Consider the following 22448-nt stretch of genomic DNA (forward strand, 5'->3'; position numbering starts at 1 on the left):
CTCAATTTTGCAAGGATATAGAAACACTTGGTAAGAGGCAGTAAAACGCAGTAGAGAGTGGAGGTGATTATATGGAAAAATGGATTTATGTACCTATAAAATGTATCAATAGCAATGCTATAGAATAAATATCGATTTCTTTAAAAAAAAAAATGTGGGGCATTACTTTTGGAGTGACCCTTCTAGTTTACATTTTTATTCACTTTAATTACATTCCCAGTGTCTTTCCATTTGATATGAATTGATATTTTGATTGCAACCACACAAACTGGTTGTGCATAAATTCATCTTTATAACTACATCAATACATCTAAGCCATGTTGCAGAAGATAGCCACTCTGTTATAACCTTTGCAGAGCAGCTGCACTGAGGGATGAACATTTGTTTTTTCTTATTGGCTGCACAGACATAGGAGCAACATATGAAGACTCTTCCTTAACTGATGAGTTTTCCAATTCCTGAGGAACAAGAATAAGACATGAAAAAAATCCAGTAAGATATTCAATAAGTATTTAATAAGACTACATTAACTGCAGAGGTTATGTAATAAGATGTTTGCCATGATTTTATATTCTAAAAAATGGTGGCAGTTACAATGTGTGAGACTGACGGTAACTCCAGGCTAGCAAGCAGCTTCGCCGATCTCTGGTAAACAGGATTATGTGAGCAATTCCACACATATAATTCTTACAAGCAGAAAAAAATTAAAATTTTCAAAAATAAGCTGGAAATTCAGTTTCTAGTAAAATAAAAGGAAGAGGTGAGAACCGACAGAAGATGAAAATGCATTTCATTATGTTATTAGTCCATCGTTATTCACTAGAATATTTTCAATCAACAAGTAACTCCAATGATTAACCAGTTACTGGCTACTTAGCACTTACTGTGGATACTTTATATGGCCGGATCTAGCTAGGCAGTGAACATTAACAGTAACTTCGATCACACTACTTAAAATATCAAGCAAATAAAGGTGGCGAGAGATTTTTGAATAATAGAAATTAAATCTTCTCTAATAAAATAAAAAGAAACAAAAGCCGTGCTATGTGACACAGACAAGCAAAAACAATTCACTGGTAGTACCTGACGACATTAATTTTTAAGACATATCAACATTAATTGAACGCTGAAAATATAAAGAGCGGCTCTGCTTACATTAAGGTTATTGCAGCTGGCAAGCCTCATCTGCGCAAGTTGTGAGGCTGGGGTAAGGTTTGTTGTACTACCAAATGGACTCATCATTGTTGAAACTGCTCGTTTCAACTTGCTAGGAGTCTTATTGAAACTAAAGGCTCGGCCCACTTTCATTTTCGTCCTAGAAGCAAATCTGGAACATATTAAAGCAACAGTTGGCATACATTACAGAAGATCACTATTGTAATGTTCAGATATGAACATATATACTTAGTGTACTATATATATACTTACATGAAAGCCAGGAGTATTTTATAAGCTCTACATGTCTGATGAAAATTAAAGAGAGCTCACACATTACAGATGGCATCAGCCTCTTTTCAGATACAAGTAAAATTGTTAACGTTGAGCTATTTCAGCCAGGAAAATGTCTGAACAATGAGGTGAATGTAAATTACATATCTGAAACGTACTTGAATGCTTTACTCAGAGTCCCAAGTGTCACATCACTGGTGTCAATGTCCAATTGGTGAGAGTCCAGCGAAGCGAGGAAATTCTCCTGCAACAAGAACCCACATCAATGCAGCCTCACAACATACTGTGCCCGAGGCATTTGAAAACTGCAGTTCATGTCCATGTGCCTGTCATGACGTGACAGAGAGGAACACCCAAACTAACTTTTACTCAGTAGTCCCCACTTAAAATGGTTTCCCACCTCACCTCACCTAACCTAAAATCATTTGGTCCCGAAATTATCACCCTAAGAATAATGTATTCGCATGGTCTTTAAAACAAAAAGGGCAATTTTAAAGACATGTCAAATATTTTACTCATTTTATAAGTTTTTGTCAGATTATAGAAATGAAGATAATGACAAACTTAAAAATTTACACTCCTCCCCCAGTATTGTCAGGGTGATTAAGTCGAGAAGAATGTGATGGGCGGGGCATGGATGGGACAAGAGGTGTGCACCAGGTATTGGTTGGGAAGCCTGAGGGGAAGAGACCCCTGGGAAGGCGTAGATGGGAGGATAATGTCAGGCGGGATCTATGGGAGATAGGAGTTGAAGGAGACTGGATTTTGTTGGCCCAGGACATGGTCCGGTGGAGGGCTTTGGTTAATTCAGTGATGAACCTTTGGATTCTCTAAGCCATCTAGTAAAGTTAAGTTATATAAATGAAGAGAAACAACATAGATGCTCAAATAAATGAAACATTGCAAACAATTAGCAGCACTCAGTAGTGCTCATTAGAGCAGTAGAAGTCAGATGGAATTGGTGGTGACTGGAAAGCCAAGGAGCCTCAGGTACGTGATGTCCCTGCCATGTCCTAATGGACAGAAAGGAGGTGGGATTTTCACTTACGTGAGGTAAGGGATAATACAAAGAGAATATCACGTCATCACTGAAACTGTACTCACTGCATCTGGTTTGCAGACTGTGTTAGCCATTTGGCGACACAGGATCCTGAGAAAGGAAAGTTTGTCCGTCTCTTCATCTGCCAAAGTAAATGAGTACAACTTCTCTTTCATTTCCTGGTTACTTCGGCACATCAACGCAAACACATTATGGCAATCTGCAAAGATGAAACGCACACCAGGACTCTCAGTTCATGAGAAAAATGCAAGTCTCCACTTCAGAATCATACACTTCAAAACTCCATTGAAATGGATAACATCAGAAGCCACCATCATTAACTCCTTTCACCAGAAAGCCTGCACTAATAGTGCTTTAACCAAACACAAGGAATTCTCTGGCAATAAGCACATCCCTATTATGGATATTGATCACCATCACAATCCAAACCACCTAAGCCAGATCACATCCACACAATGTACATCACCAGAATTCATCGTTTCACAACCAATCAGGCATATATCAGGGAGAATGCCTTAAGACACTATTACAACGTTGTCTTTAATAATAAAACCACTTTGCTGTGTGTGACAAAAATATTACATATTATTTAAAATCAATTTTCATAAGTGCAAAATCATTTGTAATCACTATGTATGCATACTCACATTTTTCAGACCACAAAATTGAAGCGAGAACATAAACATTTCAAGTTTGATTTTAGATTACAAAATGTTCACTAAGTAACCACTTACCCTCTCCTTCCTTGATGTCAATCACTCGCTTGATATTGGACAAGGGAACAAGGCGAATATGTTTAAATGGTTTCCCGTTACTCAGCTTCGTAGAAGGCAAGGTACTTGTGGTGTTAGGACTTTTCAAAGAGTTGAATGCCTTTGAGCGTTTTTTGCATACCTACAGATAATAAAAAATTTGACATTACAACAAAATATGTATTATCTGAAGCTTTCACGGTGATTAAGTATAATAAATTGTTCTCGGGCTACCAGCCGTGTAAGGTGGCTGAATGAAGACAGCACCAGCGTTTCGAGAAGCATCTTCGTTAGCATCCTCAGTTCCGGTTTGCAGCCAATAACACGGAACTGGGTTACGTAAGTTGCGTATCGATGGACCAAAATATTAGTGTTTCATAATAAACTGCAATAGGATCCTTCCTTACAAGTTATATTTGACGTAGATCCAGACAGTGTCATAGGTTGACAACGAGAATGAAAATAAATTCTTTCACTATAGAAAGTTACCATTTCTTAAAAAAATCAGTGACTGACACACACACAACCCAGACAAACACAGAAGTCACTGCCTGAGAAGTTACACAATACACAATGGCAACATAAACAAAGGTATAAAGTGTTCACAAGTTTCTCTCAATTTTGTTATAACAAATATAATACGTTGGCCCACCAAAGTTGGTTATACTAAACTTCCACTGCAGTGCAAATGGCACTGATATCTACAATACAGACAAGCAAGCCATCCTTTCATATATACTAGTTGTATGACAGCACAAAAGTCACAGGAAAAATGAACATTGAATACTGAGCAGAAAATTGTGTTAAAAACCAAATTGTGTCTCTTAAGGTACAATTTGGCTGCACGCGACAGAGACGAGCGACCGAGGCAGGCGACAGAGACGGGAGACGGACACATCGCAGCTTGTCGCCACACACTTTTGAGGTGACGACCGAGACATGCGGCAAAGTGTTTGCTTTCTTTGTTTTGTTGAGACATACGTGCGCATATTCTGTGAAAAATGAGTACAAAAATGCTTCTAAAAAGGTTACTTGAAGAAGAAGACGATGTGTTGCTGTGTTATTTATTGCGAAAGAAACAAAGAAAACCTATGAGTTCAATATTCAAAACCAGACGCGAAGAAGGATCTTTCTGTTGGTGGTCGGTTTTCTGCTACTAATTCTACCAATTGCTCATCTTGGTCACCAGTAAATTTAATTTCTGCCATTATTTTACTCAACAACACACGTGCTGCCTGAGCCCGTCGCGAGACACTACTGGTCCGAGAGCGGTCTCCTGTGCTTTGTCTCTGTCGCCTGTCTTTGTCTCACGCTCGTACTTGTACTTCATACGATTGTACAGAGAGCAGACAGGAAGCGACCAGTCTCGGTCTCGTAACTCTGTCGCCTGCCTCGGTCGCTTGTCTCTGTCGCGTGCAGCCAAATTGTACCTTTAGACTGTAGTGAATACAATATGTTACGTTCATTCTTACACAACTTCTGTTTTTATAAACATTTCCCTACACTCACAGCAATTATTGAAACTTAACTTGCCTTGAATTGTCTAAATCAGTGGTCCCCAACCTTTTTGTGCCTACGGGCACATTTTAGAGTTTATGAGATCATGGCGGGCACCAACCAATTAACAAAGCCAAATTTTCTTTTCTCTGGACACCAAATAATACACAAAACAACACGACGTTTAATGATACAAGAAACCACGCAATCAAAAATACGTAGTTTTATAAGTACAATTATTATTACTCAAGTGGGAAGTTCGTGTGATGTTTGGTGATGCATTTCATCAGCCAATTTTTCAAATTTGGGAGTGTAGGATGTTGCTGCTCGCAAACAATTGTCAAGATGGGCGTCAGTAAGTCGAGATCTGCGCTTTGATTTTATAATGTTCATGGTTGAACGGCCTTCATTATTCAGTATAACCTCTTTCCGTAACAAAGCGGGCACCCAAAAAAGCCTTGGCGGGGACCGCGTTGGGGACCACTGGGCTAAATCCTATGAGCAGTTACATATGACCAAAGAGCTATATACTGCCCCCTCCTGGCTTATTAACTTGCAGCCTTATTCACAAAAGCAAAGAAAGCCAGACATGTACCTCCATCATGTCTGAGAACAGGAAGAAGACTAGACTGTCCCCACGACCACTCAGACCATCACTGAGTTCTACGACATCACAGCGTACAATAAAACTGCGATGCGAGGATACCAGTTGGGCCTGTAACAAAGCGAAGACCATGTTACATCATAATTTCAATTTTCTGACATATTACACGAGACTATTCTAAACTAAACATACGCTTTGTAGCCAATCATTAACCGCTTATCACCATTCTTTAAACCAGCAAACTTTCAAATCACATGTTATGTAACTTATACACAACAGATTTAATTCCATCAACACAAACACTGATTGTACTAAACTATCACGTGGTATTCCCTTTCAAATATTATTTAAGCCACAAAAAATTATTTGATGTAGTCAGTCAGTCAGGGGGCCATTTTCTTAAACTCACAGTATGTTAACGACTGTAATTCACATTTATCCTAAAATTGCTGTAAATTTATTCCAAAACACTCTACACATTGTTTTAAAAGATATCAATTATCTGATGTTACTTCACACAGTATTTTAACTCATAATTATACTTTCAGTGTTAAAGTAACCATTGAGAAGTTTAAAGTCTCTTCAACTACATTTTTTAGTTAAAACAAATTTCTACTTCATTCACATCAGCAACTTTGGTGGCCGCTTGTCAGTCAGTTGCTCACTGCTGTCAACTGTGCCAAGAAACTAACAGAGATCATTTTGAACACCTACACTAGATTCACTAATTCACAAAGTTCCAGTGCTGACACGTGTAATTGTTCAGTTTATTAAAATGTCTTTAATTCATCCACTGAATGTGTGTATACATCTTTTTGGGATACCTATATATACAATTAATTTCTAGGTCCAATTAGTGCAATACAGACATGTAGGATATACAGTCAACAGAAAACTTACAGGGCAGTTGTCTATATCATTGAAAATGTCGAACATAACAAGCTGGCCCTCAGTCTTGCGCTTGTCCTCGTTAATGTGAGTCATCACTTCTCGTATGCTACTCAGAGCTTGCTCCAGTGCACTGTAGTCCTGGTTGTTCTTATTGGTGTGCTTAAGAATATCTGTAATTCACATTCCAGAACCAAAGTTAACTGGATATACAGCAGCCATAATACAAGATCGACACAAAATAAACAAATGTTACAGCATCACTAAATTTTATTTCCAACAAAGCAAACTTTGTCTACAATACAGATCCTTCAGCAGGTCAAATATTAAATAAATAATAGCTATTTCATACACCCCCACACTCACATCACATACAGTATAACCTGGAATAAAATGTATTAAATGTTGACAGCACTCTTCTCGGTGGATTCTGAAGGGTGACGAGTGTATGTTATGTTTTTATGACATTGGCACCATTACAGTGTGACTGCATCCCCCAACAAAGTTAAATGATGCTTGTTGACAGAGGGCGCCACAGCATGAATTTTTGGAGTGTAACAGTGCCTCCGTTATGTTATGTATAGCCATGCAAATGAAAATGGGCCTCAACATTAAATCATATACTTCAGAGTACCACTGCACTGACCTCTAGAACAGGGGTTCTCAACCTTTTTCGCTGGTGTACCACTAATTCTATGAGCCGGGATAGCTCAGTCAGTATAGAGACTAGCTATGGGCTGGGCGATCATTCTCCCAAGTCCATTGAACTCAGACACATTAAGTACAATGAGGTTTACTATTAAGTTAGGTAATTAATAGTATTGAAACCTTTACTTCACAGTCCAATATACACAACATTGGCATCACTACGAAATACAATCATATTAGTGACTTGTGACACAACAACGGATGAAGATACAATATGAAGGACGTGAACATGATAAGAAAAATGAAAACTAAAAATCATTAAAAATCAGTAATTCAGTTAAAAAGTTTATAACATAACACCTGATGACGGCTATATATAGCCGAAACATGTCGTAAATGTTCCACATGTAAATCGAGTACTCGATACGGAACGTAAAATGATATTTTAATCTTTTAATTATCTTATATTGTGATTGACGGCCAATTTTAATATATTTTTAATACTATTTAGGTAATTATATGCAATTAAAACTGGAAATTTTTTAAAAAGACCCTGTATATTCACTACAAGACTAAACTGTCTTTTTTAATTTAACTGGGCCGTCCACATAACACTCACCATTTAATAAAAGGCTGATACTAGGAAGGCGCTGAACAGGGCGGATCAAAAGCTCCTGCAGGCTCTGCCGACCACACTCTGGTTTAGTTTGACAGATCTTCAAGAACGCATGGAACCGTGGCTTTGTCTGGTCACACTTCACCAGCATCTCTTTGGTGTTCTCAAAGAAATTAACAAATGGTGGGTATGCCTTTATCAAGTCAGGTGCCTGAAAGAGCGCCAGAAATCTATATAAACACTTTCAATTTTAAACAGAAATAAAACTAAGGAGTGATGTCTGAAACAGTTATCATTTCCTATATAATGCAAATACTTGTACACGTATATCTTTCTCACCCTGATCCCACATATTATTTGACAAAGAATGAACAAAGTACATACAGTATCCCTTAAAAACAGTCTTATCTTTACACAGAACTCCTTATTATTCAAGGAAACCACACACACATGAATTCATGTGTAAGTCTATTCAAGGGATTAGAGATTTTAGTTTTTCCATGCAAATACATATCCTCTCTTGTTTTCAGACGAGTGCATATTTTACAAGCATCAACATTTTCAATAATTTACGACCAAGTCTCACATGACTTCTAAATAAAAACACACAATTTAAATTTATAGTTTAGATGCGTCATGTTTGTGTATTCAATTCATACATATATTTATTCTTCAAGTTGCAAATTGTAACATCGAGGAAATGATGAATAGCGCGAAATATTTATATCAATTTTAATTTTTAACATCAATATTAATATAGTTTGTGTATAGACTTGAAGAATAAATATATGTATGAACACAATTTAAAGTAGCATTAAAAAGACACTTAATTACACACTTCTTTTACTCTCTCGATGAATTTTTAATGTTCAGAAATGTCATAATGTTCATTATAGTTATATTTTCTTAATGTAATATAAATGGGTAATATCAATTTATTTACTTCACATAATGTATATGAAACACATATGACTTGAAGCTTTCACGGCAAATGTAATAAAATCTTCTCGGGTGACAAGCCGCGTCAAGATGGAGCCGTATTCCAACATTTCAGAGACAATCTCTGTTTCCATCATCAGGGAATGATGATGGAGACGGAGTGTCTCTGAAGTGGACTACGGCTCCATCTTGACGCGGCTTGTCACCCGAGAAGATTTTATTATATGAAACATATCGCCAATTATGCAAACCCTTTGTTGACATGTGAAATTTTATAACAGTATGAATTGTACTTATAATATGCATTGTATCATTAAAACTTATTCCACATCCTGACTAACTTACGAATCCATGGAATGTAATAAATATGTATGAATGGGAAAATGAATAAGTGTAGTGAAGCACTGTCATGCCAGTCGACCAAGACATCATAGGAACAGATCTCTCCAGAACTAGTAGTCAAGGGATTTAAGATATGCCTCATACCTGAAGCAGCGGATGAAAATTTAAGTGTATTACATATTACTGACATGTCTCCGCTGTCCTGTCAATAAAAATGAGCACTCCAAGCACCCCCCTCCCCCATGGCTCCAAGTTTTTGGAGGTTGTTTCTAAAATTTAAATTTGTTATTGAACTTACATATTTAAGGAACACCTTTCCAATGCTTAAGTCTTCCTTCCAGTTAGATGCACTCCAACAGAGCTCCTCCAACATTTGTTTATGCACTTCATAGATAGGAGGAAGATTTCCAAAGATGATCTTCAGTTCTGTGTTGTTCAGTAATTGGCCTTCTGATTCGCTCAAGTCTTCCAAAGGTTGCTTAAACATCTGCCCACCAAATAAACAGAACTACAGCACCTGCTCTACATCACAGCTTGAAAGACTTCTTTATTCATTAGTGGTTTATTTAATGACACTTAAATATCTCAAACAAAACAGCAGTGAAAAATATGGTGATTAACAAGTACGAAATGGGAAAAGACTATGGAAGTAATCGGTCACTACCTTAGCACATGACTGGACAACTGACAACCACAAATATAAAATTCTTGTCCTTAGGTTTTCACGGCTGGAGTTTGTATGTCAGCCACATTAAGGTGGCGACTGACTTGTAACATTTACTCGTAATGTAACATTCGCGGCGAGCATGTTACATTACACCACATCTGGTGAGGCGTATCGAAAGCTCGTTTTGAACGCTCGGCTCGTGTGTGCTCCATTCATTTCATTCAATATGTCGGACGTGGAGGTTGTGTTATCTTTGTTTCATTTAATACGCTACTCTTATCTAAAGAACTCGTGAATGTTCGTTACGACGCCGCTTGACTGACTGACTGACTTGTAATGTAACACTCAAAGGGATTCGCAAAAAAACCGACAACACGATGGAGCACTCGCGAGCGTGAGCGGCTCGCATCGAGCGGCTCCGTTCGCTGTCTTCACTTGTGTAATGCTCGATTTGTAACACGTTACATTACAGGCAAATGTTACAAGTCAGTCGCCACCTTTAAATGTCGAGTCGTTTCAGCACATAATCCAGTTGCCATCTTCAGGGTGAATGTGAAGTAGGGTAAGTTCTGGATGGGTTTTTTTTAGGGCAGACAGTATGCAGGTAGTTACTTTGACGGAGCTGATGGTTGGAGCAAGGAGTGGGCATGAATATAATTCCTATCCTGTACATGTGAATATATTTGTCCTTGTGTGTGTATGTGTCTGCCTGTCTGAGAAGCCACCATATCACTACTTAACTTACCATGTGGTAAGAGTCACTGAACATCAAGTGGATCTGTATGTGCACGGTTGTATTTGAAACACAGCCTGATGCACTGCTATGTTCCATGAGACATGTGCTGAAGCATTTGTGGCGTAATGGTGACAAATGCCTGTTCTACAACTCGTTATGGTCGCGACAGTAGCGCACGGTCACTTTTCCCTTGATAATGCTCCACAAAAAAGTTGTCCAGTGTGGTAAGATCAGGACTAAATGGTGGCCAGGGCAATGGCGTGGGAGATGTTGGTGAACCATGGCCAATCCAACGGCCTGGAAAATGTTCATTCAAAATGTCACGCACAGTATGGGCAAAACGTGCAGGTGCACTATCGTTTTGCAGCCACACGCCTTCCATGATTCCTCTGTCTCTAAGCTCTGGTATTAACCAGGCCTCAAACATTTCTGCGTAAGATGTGGCATTAACAGGTCCGTCAGATAAATATGGGGTCAATCAAATGACTTCCTGTCATACCGGTCCACATCACATGTGGTAACTGTGCCATAAAATTTGAATTTTCCTTAAATAAAAAACACATTTCTCTCAAGGCTACTGCGACAAATTTCACAATCATCGGTGATGAGAACCTTGAGAGAACCTTTGTGCACCCGCATGTTCGCTATTAACCGCTCAACTCAATACCTGCACGTGTCGGTGATAGTCGCAACACAATAACTGACCGCTTTGACAATGTCCTGCGAGCTCATGCAATTGACACTGTTGCCACCTTTGAATTTCAGTATACCACGGTATACAGTGTGTACATACAGATCCACACAGCAAGATAAGTAGGGAAACAGTGACTTCTCAGCCATCCTGCAGAATATTATACAATAACGAACTTCAAGAATTACCAAATCTAAAACTTCTTGACGATGGTGAAGAGTCGATTGAATAAAAAATTTCCTTGGATATTATCCATCGTCTAGTAAATATAAAACGTAAAACGACGTCCCGGAGATGGGACTCTATCTCCGTCTTCAGGTTCCTACACAGTTGGGCCCACTAGATAGAGCTAATCCCTATCTCCGTCGAATAAAAATTTCCTTGGATATTATCCATCGTCTAGTAAATATAAAACATTAAACGACGTTCCGGAGATGGGACTCTATCTCCGTCTTCAGGTTCCTACATTCTTCTGCTAACAATGTTATTGAGTTACATCATAGCAGGAAAATTATATAAGGAACAAAAATATAACAAGTGGGTCATTGAAGTGGTTTTATTTAATTTGTAAGATATAGGAATTTAAATTTTCTAATGTAGACTCACAGTCAGATTAAACTGACATGTAAATTCTTAAAAGTACTTAAAAAACCTAACATGACATCCAGTTTCTAGGCAAAGATTCAAACCCAGATCCTCCCACATATGAAGCAGAAGAGGTAACCACCGAGACAATACATTCCGTAATTCTGGGAGACACTTTGTGCAAAGTAGGTTAGTCTTAATACTTACAGACATGATGGTATGAAGAATACCCACATAGTTAGACTCTGTCTGAACCAATTCTGCGAACACTTGGTGTCTCGGACTTTGGATCTTCCTTGGTGTTTCACCTCTTACTGCTTCTACTTCTGTTCACAAAAATATCCGAATTACACTTTTCAACTTCACTCGTAACTTCTGCCCAAAAATGATATCTTTCCGCAATTAAAAACATAACCAGCCTCAACACTACTGTTACAATTATAATTTATAGACAAATGTATTCATCTTCTGGTGCTACACTGAAAAATGCTGAGATAATCAGTAGTTTACTGTACTTCATTCCTGTTTTTTAATCAGCGAATCAGCATATTATTAGCGTATTTTAAATATAATTTCCAAATTCTACTCTCTTGTTTACAACACTAGCATTGATCTTACAACCTCAGGGGCCTTCTTTTCAGAGAAAGGAATAATACATAGTTCACTTCTGGTGCGTTTCACATAAAATTGACTGAAGTAGCATTACCCAATTCCTACGCGGTAACAAAAAGTATACATGAAACATACCATCAGGCTGCTTTTCAGGGCTGATGGTGCAGTCTAAGAAGGAGCCACTCGTGCTCAGCAGGCCTGCATCACTGACAGACGACCGCCTTTTGTGCAGAGCCGGCGATTCATTCTGTACCAGTTTCGACATAGCTTCACGTAACCTCTTTCTCTTCCGAGCCCGTAACGAGAATGTTGAGGTGGTAGGGGTCTGCGAACTACGTCGCCCACTTGGGCTAAGCATTGTCTCAAGATACTGTGTGGGGGGGGGGGGGGGGGACAAAAAAAATAAAAGATAAAAATCACAACCACAGAAATAACTTTTATACTTTCTACAAATTTGCACAAAACCTTATCACATGAGGCTTACTAAAGCACCCTAGTAAATGTTCAAAGCTGGATGAACCTATATGTTGTCAGCAGGAAAGATAAGTGAAGATGAACAGTAATGACCATATCTAACTGCCTGCAAGGTCTTAAAGAGAACAAATTGTTCTGCAGATGTTTATTTTGTAAATGATTCTCTGCAGCTCATTTGACCAAGAGGGAACGAACGAGGATAAGTTTCACGTACGCCTCTAAGGTGCTGCTGCCTTTCTGCTGGAAGCAGACACCTCTTTTAATATTATTTTACCCACACCTCGTATTACACATCTAGCACAGATTAGCCACACAAATTCAGGAAAAAAATTTACAGACACGAATAATTTTATATTATGAACAAAGATAAAATAAAAAATGTCTTATTACCTCAATGATATAGCTCTCAGCTAATGGGAAACATGGATTATTGTCTCTTTTATTCTTATCATTTTGATAATGTGAAAAGTCATTTACTGATGGTCTAAACTTCAGAGATGCTGTGCCAATCCAGCAAACTAAGAAGGAATAATAAAACCGTACAGATATATCCAGCTTTAATTAAGACATTTAAAAATGATACCACAGCGAGGAAACTGGAAACATCTGACAGCATAAATGAGGTATGGGTAAAATATCTTCAAAGCAGAATCAGCTTTCAACACATAAACAGCGGCATCTGGTGGTACTCAAAACTTGTCTTCATTCCCTCCTGGCCACAGCATATGCAGAGAATCACTCGCAAAACAAGCAATTAAAAGTACTACTTTCACAGGAACACTGCTCTTTCAGAGTCAGTAATGTATGTCTTATGTATTTCATGCTTATTTATATTTATTTTATTTTAACTTAGTATGATTTGAGGTTTTCGTGGTGGTGAGTCCAGAGATGGCCGTCTTCTGGGTCGTAGTGCCGTGTAGTCTGGTAGAAGTTTACCAGTGTTTCAGAGGTTCTATCTGCCTCCATCATCAGAGCAATGAGTAAAACTTATTTTATCTTGATTTATTTTCATCTGTATTTTACTTAATTATTTTGGTTGCCCTATCTTTATTTTAAAATTGTATCTCGCTAATGCTTTCTTCCATACAGCCTTGCCAAGTCCCTTTCTCCTACTGGATCTCCTGTGCCTACCCTCACTCCAGTTCTCATTTCTCCCATTCATCCAACCAGGGCCCTGCCTTGTCCAACCTATTCCTACATCTAACACAACCTTTCAGGACATTACTTATTCATCACTCTGATGATGAAGGCAGTATGACCATTTGAAATGTTACTCAATATCTACCAGACTACAAGGTGATACATCCCAGAAAACAGCCATCTTCAAATTTCGAATTAAATTGTCTATTTTCAATATTATGCAGTGGGAATTGCATGCATTTAATTCATTATTATCAAGTTTTCGGACATATTTTCAACGTGTACCAATAATAACGAACAAAGCGACTTACATCTTCAAAGAGATAATCCTTCTCATCTGCAGACCCCTCATTTTGAACAGACGCCCAAAACCACTCGGCTTTTACGATGGGGGCCCTGACAGGTGACTTCTCGGGAACACTCTGCACTACCGACTCATCCACAACCTGAAAACGGCAGAAAAGAAATGTTGCTGCCATAATCACCAAAACAAAGCAAGGGAATCCTGTGAATATGTTAATAAACGAGGCTTACCACATGGGTGCAGGAGGGATCTTCAAGCTCTGCTGCTGTTCCGCCATTCTCCTGCAACACCTCCTTCATGTGCTCCGTTTCGTCATCCGGGAAACCAAAGAAACACACTCGGGCTCCATGGAACGGCTTCAGCTTGTAACTCATCTGCGCAACAGGAACGGATATTTTCATATTTCAAGTACAGAAGCACTCAACTACCCCAAGCTTATAAGTGTAAATTAATTTAACATAAAATAGTACCACGTTAAAAAAAATTATCATTACAAATGGTTGAACTTTCTTACAATGGAATTATGTATGTTGAGGTTTCTTGTCTACAAAACGCAGCTTATGAGGTATGGATTTTACTGTATTTAGACATTAATTCATAAAAGTTACAATTCAAGTTCTCAAGATTTATTTATTTATTTATAGTTTATTTTACAATGTTTTTTCAGTAGCTCAGACCATATAGTGTAAAATGAGAGGATGATAGTTAATAATAAATTGGAAAGGATGTGTAAGGAATCGGTCGTGGTCTAATTTAAGGTACCATCCTGGCATTTGACTGGAGGTACTGAGGAAAACCACAAAAAAACCAGTCATAATAGTCGTTCTCTGGGACCGAGATTTAAATCCGTGACCTCCAGAATACAAGTTCTTAAAAGTATTGACTTGTTCGGGAATTTAAATTCTGATTCCGCTTTCCTCTCTGACCAATTCCATGCATCCAGACATTAATTTTTATTAAACGGTGGCCTTCCAGGTTGTGATACCATGTAGTCTTGCAGAGGCTTACCAACATTTCATAGGAAAGTATACCTCACAACGTAATACCACCAGTTAAACAATCCACTGACATATGCCTACTTAAGAACACATAATAGTAACGATAAATAACACAACTTTCACATATTTAGTACCGAGAGTAGTTCCCCTGCAGCCAATACGGTCTTCGACAATAACACATTTTTCAAAACAAAAAATTATACAGACTGTACAGGTTTTTATTCGCAAAACATACATTGCAATGTAATTGAATGGATCCACTTACATGAAAATCCTTCCACATATTGAAAATGTGATTATTATATCTGCACATAAATAGATCCATCTGATGTACGATGAAGATGTTGGCACATTTAGTTAAGAGAGAGATTGACCTGAAGATGATACATTATATCAAAACACGATGCCAATGAATTAGAAAAATTAACGCTTTAAACAGTTAGTTGGGTGGATGATCCGCAACAGATCAACAAAATATTGCAGGCCCTCGTGGCATCGACGGCAATGTCGAAGCTTGTCTGGGAATGTTGACAATAGACGTTGCGTACCCCGTCTAGCTGGAACAAGGGCTGTGGCCACTGCGGTATTCAAGGTAACAACGAGGCAGACGCCTCGGCTAGGAACAAAACTGGGCACTCCATTCCTCATTCCTGAGCTTGCAATAATAATCTCACCTTTGTCGTGGCTCAGCGTTAGAGAGTAACTGAATGAGAAGCAATCTGAACGCTGGTCCACTGCTCCACGAGGCAGAGATACGAAAAAGTTACAAAATATCTGAATGAGGACAGAACCTTAAAACAGGAATTGGATTCCCTTCTGTACCGTGAATCACACATCATCCGCAGATCAGTAAATAATTACTTTACCATCAGTAACAAATATAGAACCTACATTTAGAACTTAAAGACTGAAAAACTAAAGAGCATTTGAACAATTCTATTCCGACCAATCTTATACGAACCATTTCTTCGCTTGCAGCTGAAACGGTGGTTTCCTTTCGTTTCTCCCACATGTCATGTACCCACGTTTCACTCATCACAGGCACACGGAATGTCACAGCATATTGGTACTTGTCACCTCCACAGGAGTTGGCTATTAGATGTGTAACTTTCGACACCATATCCCTACGTATGCTGCCACCCATGTTATGGATCAACATGATCAACCGGTTCTGTAAGAGTTACATGTATGGCGTCAGCGGAAACCGAAGCTTTCTACGTACACAGATGTCGATCTTTTGGTAGCGATACCGTGTGGACTTGCATGTATCCTACAAGTCTAAATGGCGGTAAATCAATAAAACAATAGATCTTCACATGCATTAATTAGTTTCATTGCCTTTGTTACAAAATTTTATTATTATGAACATATTTGTGTGTCCATAAAAATTTGTTATTCTAAGATTTTACCTTATTTGTTGAACAATTACATAAGTACATATACATATTACGAGAAATGTTTCCTTTACTGCGTATATGTTTATAAACAGAGTAACTACGCTGGTCACCGTATTGAAAAGACACATCTTACTGTCATTCACACATTAAACTAGTGAAAATATACTCTAATGTTTAATTTTACTACCATTAATAGAATTCATAAGACTTCATTAATAAGGCCATTATAGGCTTTCATGGAATTTATTTTAATAAAGCTTGTTGAACTGATAAAATGTACGTTAACACAGAGCATTAATCTTCACAACGTTCTAGAAATTGTCTGAAAAAGTTTTTAATCTAATGAATAATGAAATATCATTAAAAATTAATTCTGAATTCCAATTACACACACACACAACTTTATACACGCTACGACATTTCAAGCACTTACCATGTTAATTATCCGATGATACACAGATGGAAAGACAAAGAAAGTGAAATTATTTTATTCAACACATCATCAAAAACTTGAACACACTGCAAAAGACATGATCGATATGTTAATTCAATCTCATACTTCGATAAAGTGATATTAAAAGAAATTAACCTTACCAACTCATCCTTCTTCCTAAAGCCTGTGAAGCAGATAACGAGACCAGACATGGCCAGGTTGTATAATGGCCGACTATTCCTCGGTAAACCCACCCTCTTCTCCGCATACTGCTGAAGAGCTGTTGGACCAAGGATTCTGACAAAAAAAGCAGAAATTATCAACTAATATAACGCGTTCATGCCGCAAACCTTCAATTGAATAAATGAAATATGATCTCCAGTAACATGGTTTCATATCGGTGCCCTTCAGATCCATGTAGAAATAACCTAAAAGTTATTTCAGAAGTACAGAACAGCAACGTCCCCTGAGGCCATGACCCAAAGACCACTGAGATCGCTTCCTACAAACCCTGATGGAAGATTCTCAGGGAGGCATTTCCCTGATCTCAACCCTCCCCACATGAGCAAGGAAACATGTCAGCAAGAATTCTGTGATGTACGTGGAAAATAACAGAAGGTAGACGTAATGTAGATGTAGCGATCGCAAGGTTTCACTTTGTCCAACACTTTGTTCCCGCATTTAACACGAACCTCAAACGAAATAGTTTAAGTGGTGTAAAAAGTGTAAATATGTGTAACAGCGTGAAGAAAATTAATTGGAAGACATCTGTAGAAGTACGAGGCGCGTCCACAAAGTAAGTTTCCCACTCGTCCCACAGCTAGCAAACCTTATATTACGCGAAGCGACTGTGCGTACGTGATAGAGCAATGACGTAGCATGGCGCATGCACTAACGGCACCTCCTGCGTTCTCACAGTAGCATCGTTGCAGCTGTTGAAGATGGAGGTTCTTATTCCAGCTCCCGCCGACTGTGAAGTGCGGTCAGTGATAACGCTAGGCCGCACACGGCTCGACGGACAGCAAGTCTCCTGCAGGAGTTCAGCTGGGAGGTGTTTAATCATTCACCCTACAGCCCGGACCTCGCTCCCAGTGATTTCCATCTTTTCCTACACCTCAAGAAATTCCTGTCCGGTCAGCGTCAGCGTTTTGAGAATGACAGAGAGGCGGAGATGGTTGTCACACAGTGGTTCCAATCCCAGGCGGCAGACTTCTACGACACAGGTATTCAAAAGTTGGTCCCACAGTATGACCAATGTCTCAATTCCGGTGGTGAATATGTTAAAAAATAGCTGGACACTTGCTGTATCTGTTGCAATAAATATTTCCATGAAAATGTGTTTTGTTTCTGTAAACGGCCCCAGGGAAACTTACTTTGTGGACGAGCCTCGTAGTAAATAGCAGTACAATTTAGTATCTAATTTTACATACATTTTATATTAAATTATAAGAAATCCAAATACATATGGGGTTAAAACATCATAATTCAATTTATAAAAGAATAGTCACACATATACAGCAAAGTGATCACCTGGATAATAACCATGGCTCTATAGTATGAACTATCAATCTAGACCCCATGCAAAAATATTTGAAAGACGCAGCGACGCCAACTGAACTGGTATCTTATCTTAGAAACAGGTGTAGGTATCTGAAGATTGCTGTCTTCTGAGTTGTAACACCATGCTGCCTGGTAGAAGTTTAAAAATGTTTCAGAGGTCACTGCTGCCTTCTTCATCAGGGTGATGAGTCACCACTCATCGCCCTGCTAAGGAAGGAAGGTTAGGAGGAACTAAACTTTGTTGTACATCAAGTGTTGTTAAATGTCATTTGAACAGGGAAAGTGTGCGTGCTAGTGAAAGGCCTTACATATCTGATGTAATCTACAGTTTATATTCATACAATTATAAAAAAAAAACATAATTCTAAAAATATTATAATTAAAAACATCATGGCTAGTAAGACAATCCTGTACACAGACTATAACAATACAATTTTAAACCTGTTACAAAAGACAAATTTTGTGGGGATGATTAAGAAACACAGGTTGTGATCTAGTTGAAGGATCTAGGCATTCCAGAACCTACACAAGTTCTCTACCCTAGGCTTTTAAGATTAATAAAAATGTTCTGAGACAAAGACATTCCAATTCATAAAACCATTCAGACCTAACCTCATTACACACCACAGAATTCAGAATCGAATTACTGTTACAAAGTCCTAACAAACAATACGACCCAATCCCAAATTTCACGAGTTCTAATAATTCTGACATACTAAATGTGACAATTCAGAATCTACAAACACAAAGTACTATTTTTATGTTAACACCACTATGATTTAACTTTAAACAATTGTAAATAAAGTGATCCTAAAGGCTGGCTGAGAATTTCATCTAAGAACATGGGCTCACTCCACAATTATCAAGGGCTATGAACTGCCAACAAATACTACTAATGACTAGTGATACGTTCCGAAGCCTTTACAATGCTATATACACGATCATATTTCAGCCACTGTCATTGCTTATGTGAAATTTGTATGAAATTCATGCTGTAACAATTACCAAAGTTTGTAGGACACAAACCTTTGTTCTGAACGATGGATGACATTATACACAGGACCACTGAAATCTTCCATAACAAAGACTGTATCCCATGAGCCATCATTTATAAATTCTGCTCCAGTTGCAGAAGATACAATGGGTACATCGAAAACCTTAAAAAAATAATGGAAAAAATTATATTGTGCAAGTATAAGAGACATCAGCCAGCTGTTAATATTTTAAAACCTTGCACACCGTGCAGTGTATCGATATAAAAAATCATGAATACAAAACAAAACTTCGTTTCGACCACTCGAGGTCGAGATGCATTTGGCACAAAGTGTTATTTAATGTGTAAACAGTTTGGTTTGTATGCATGATTTTATGTCTTAATATTTTGTTCTGAAATTCAATAGTTGATCTCTCCAAGTATGTAATGTAATCACCACTGTGACATTCTCACACACACAGTTGGTACAAAACTTTTTAGCCAGTGGAGCTGGCGGCCAGGCCTACCGCGTGCCACCTGGCAAGGGAAGGCCATTTGTTTTGTCCGTCAATCCGAGAAGGCCCTTTGTGCACAATGTTTCTTTAACAGTACTGTCAGTAGCAAATAACAAGTAGACTAGTGTTAAGTGAGAGAAGTGGGCTTTGTTAATTATTCCACAAACACTTTAAAATCAGATTCTTTGATGTAAGAACACACACATTAAATGTTTATAAATGTATACAATTATATGAAGAAAAAAGCTCCAGAGGCAGGAGAAGGGCGTAACTGGCTGCTTCAAGTGCAGAGCGGAAAAGGCAACAGAAGTTTCCGAAAGGACAGTTAGAAGAATTTTATGAGAACAGAAAATGCATGAAGTGCAAGGAACTTCATTCAGCACACCTGGCAAGAAACACACACACTGCTAAAATGTGTAACAGACATGTATGATTTTGTTAAGTGTGTCATTCAGCCCACAATTCAAGAATTTTATGTGGAAGAGAAAACATCACAAACTATCCCTAATCTACTTCTGAAACTGATGGACAGGATAAATTTCAAAGGCAGCAGCACTAACATGAATTGTGAAGGAACCTGGATTTTGATGGGAGAAAACAAGAAAAAATATGGTAGTCTTGATCAAGAAACATAATGTAACATGTATGCATTTGCTTGTTGCAAATATTGCAACATTTACAACATTTAGGACAGATAACATTAAACATCGCTGCGAGCAGCGTTTCAATTAAACTGTAGATCAGTGTTTGTGAACATGTAGCCAAACTATAAAGACAGTTTTACGAATGAGAATGTTTAATAGAAGAGATGTCTGAAAGCATAATAATAACAATGGAATGATGAGCAGTAACACTAGCAGCAACAGTGAATCTGTGTAATGTCAGGGTAAAAGTAGAATTAGAATATGATATGTAGTAATTATTATTACTATCATCATCAAACAATTTCTTACAAGCTGCTTTTAAAGATTATCACCACCTACTACGGAAGCATACATCAGGTCCAGTTTTCTTTGTAAAAACTATGTTTCCTAGATGCAGATGACAAAAACATTGCACAACTTACTAGCTCCTAGCATTCCGTTTGAATGTTTCACCAACAAAAAACTATTGTGGCCACTACAGTGAGAAGGGGTGGAGGGTTGAATACTAAGTACTAACCCTATATACATAATCGAATGTTACGGATATAAAATATAATTACCTGAGCTGCTTCGATAATTCTTGAATCATCACCAAGTTCTCCAACAAGGCAAATTCGAGACCGAACTGTTGCCAAAGTTTGTGAACCTGAAAGCATTTGGTGGCTGTAGACAAACACCAGCGTTGACATAACCTTAAATGCAAACTTCGTAAATTCTTACTAACACAATTCCTGAAGTCAGTTACATTATAAAAAGGTATATCAAAATAAACACATCACTTACACCTACTTTCATTACATCCTGTGTTATTGTTAATAATACTTGTCATTTCGGGCTCGGCGAGACAAACGTTTGTCTCATCCATCTTGATTGCTTACAACATCGAATTCTTCACAAGACTACTTTTGAAACAATATGTAAATCAATTCAAATCATTGTAAATATTCATAAAACTGTTCCCAAGATACTGTTACCATTAAATCAGAACATTTTCGCAATGACGTAATTCATTTGGCATTTTTTACTAAAATGCATTGCCATTTGAACTTCTACAGATCCTGATTCAAACATCTTAGAGACGGTGATTGGTCAATAGGTGGCACGTGACAAAGACATCGCCATTTTACAAATGGACACCTGCCCACGCAAATAATACGCAACCTTGACTTTATATAAACATTCAAACACAATTACTAAATTCGTGGTGTGAGAAAGTTTCCCCATCACGACTATAATAACACTTGCCCCGAATATGTAACGACATAAGCCTTTTTTAAAGAGAAAACGGGAACATTTTCTTTATGAAATCTTCTGCTTGTCGAAAACTCAGTCGGATTTCTCTTAATGAATGAACAGAACCATTTCTTCACAGTGTTCTTTTTACAGTTCGGCAAATCAGTGTCTCAGCCGTTTATCTTTTTCAAATGTTCACACCTCTACTTACAAATTCCATATTTCTAACTATCATTCAGGGACATCTCAGGGCTCATTATCTGATCAATGAAGTTCACAACAGTTCATCCAAATACAGGTAGCCCTCGATTTACGCCGGGGATGCGTTCCTGGACGAACCGGCGTAAACGGAATCGGCGTAAATTGAAACTCTTTTATAATATAAATCAATATGAAGTCAATGACATGCGTTCCCAGCTCCCAAACATTGACGAGCAATTTAATGACATTATATTTAAAGCTCTGAAATAACGTAAATAAAATAAAAGGAATTTAAAAAATATATTTTGTACACTTACAATAGGCAATTCGTTGGTCCCCGCGATTGATGTGTAGTCATCTCTGCTGTTATGCGATAGTTGCATTCATGTAAGACGCCGACCTATAGAAAATCGCGTAGTAAAAATAACCCCGGTACCTCCGCAGAGATTAAATTAGTCCTTTGAAAGTTTAAAGCGTCAGGAATGAAATT

General features: G+C 38.0%; 1 protein-coding gene across 2 annotated transcripts; it reads right to left on the reverse strand.

Moving 5' to 3' along the window:
• Positions 1–162: 162 nt before the first annotated feature.
• On the reverse strand, positions 163–21612 carry pbl (epithelial cell transforming 2 pebble). Of its 2 annotated transcripts, none has more exons than XM_087346763.1 (18): positions 21314–21612; positions 21085–21170; positions 19419–19549; positions 16994–17129; positions 15964–16173; positions 14235–14378; positions 14012–14146; positions 12222–12456; positions 11682–11800; positions 9094–9282; positions 7518–7725; positions 6263–6423; positions 5354–5473; positions 3244–3403; positions 2554–2708; positions 1608–1693; positions 1156–1327; positions 163–458 (listed from the first exon to the last, which is right to left on the reverse strand). In XM_087346763.1, exons 1-18 carry the CDS (start codon positions 21387–21389, stop codon positions 342–344), a joined length of 2640 nt encoding a protein of 879 aa, XP_087202889.1. In that variant the 5' UTR covers positions 21390–21612; the 3' UTR covers positions 163–341. The 2 variants fall into 2 exon arrangements, with proteins under 2 accessions (XP_087202889.1, XP_087202888.1); XM_087346762.1 differs by having other exon boundaries at positions 21308–21612.
• Positions 21613–22448: the final 836 nt, after the last annotated feature.

The sequence above is a fragment of the Zootermopsis nevadensis genome, unplaced genomic scaffold (genome assembly GCF_977971745.1).
Source record: "Zootermopsis nevadensis isolate Lab colony 2312 unplaced genomic scaffold, Znev_1.0 Znev_ptg000010l, whole genome shotgun sequence".
Lineage (NCBI taxonomy): Eukaryota > Metazoa > Arthropoda > Insecta > Blattodea > Termopsidae > Zootermopsis > Zootermopsis nevadensis.

What these genes read in the sequence shown, in the direction of transcription:
- pbl (XM_087346762.1), bottom strand. Translation starts at nt 21,389, where the DNA reads ATGGATGAGACAAACGTTTGTCTCGCCGAGCCCGAAATGACAAGTATT. An exon ending in CCCTGAAAAGCAGCCTGATG is followed by an intron (nt 11,801 to 12,221) that starts GTATGTTTCATG and finishes TTTTGTGAACAG; the next exon opens with AAGTAGAAGCAGTAAGAGGT. An exon ending in ATGATATAGACAACTGCCCT is followed by an intron (nt 5,474 to 6,262) that starts GTAAGTTTTCTG and finishes GCTTTGTTACAG; the next exon opens with GCCCAACTGGTATCCTCGCA.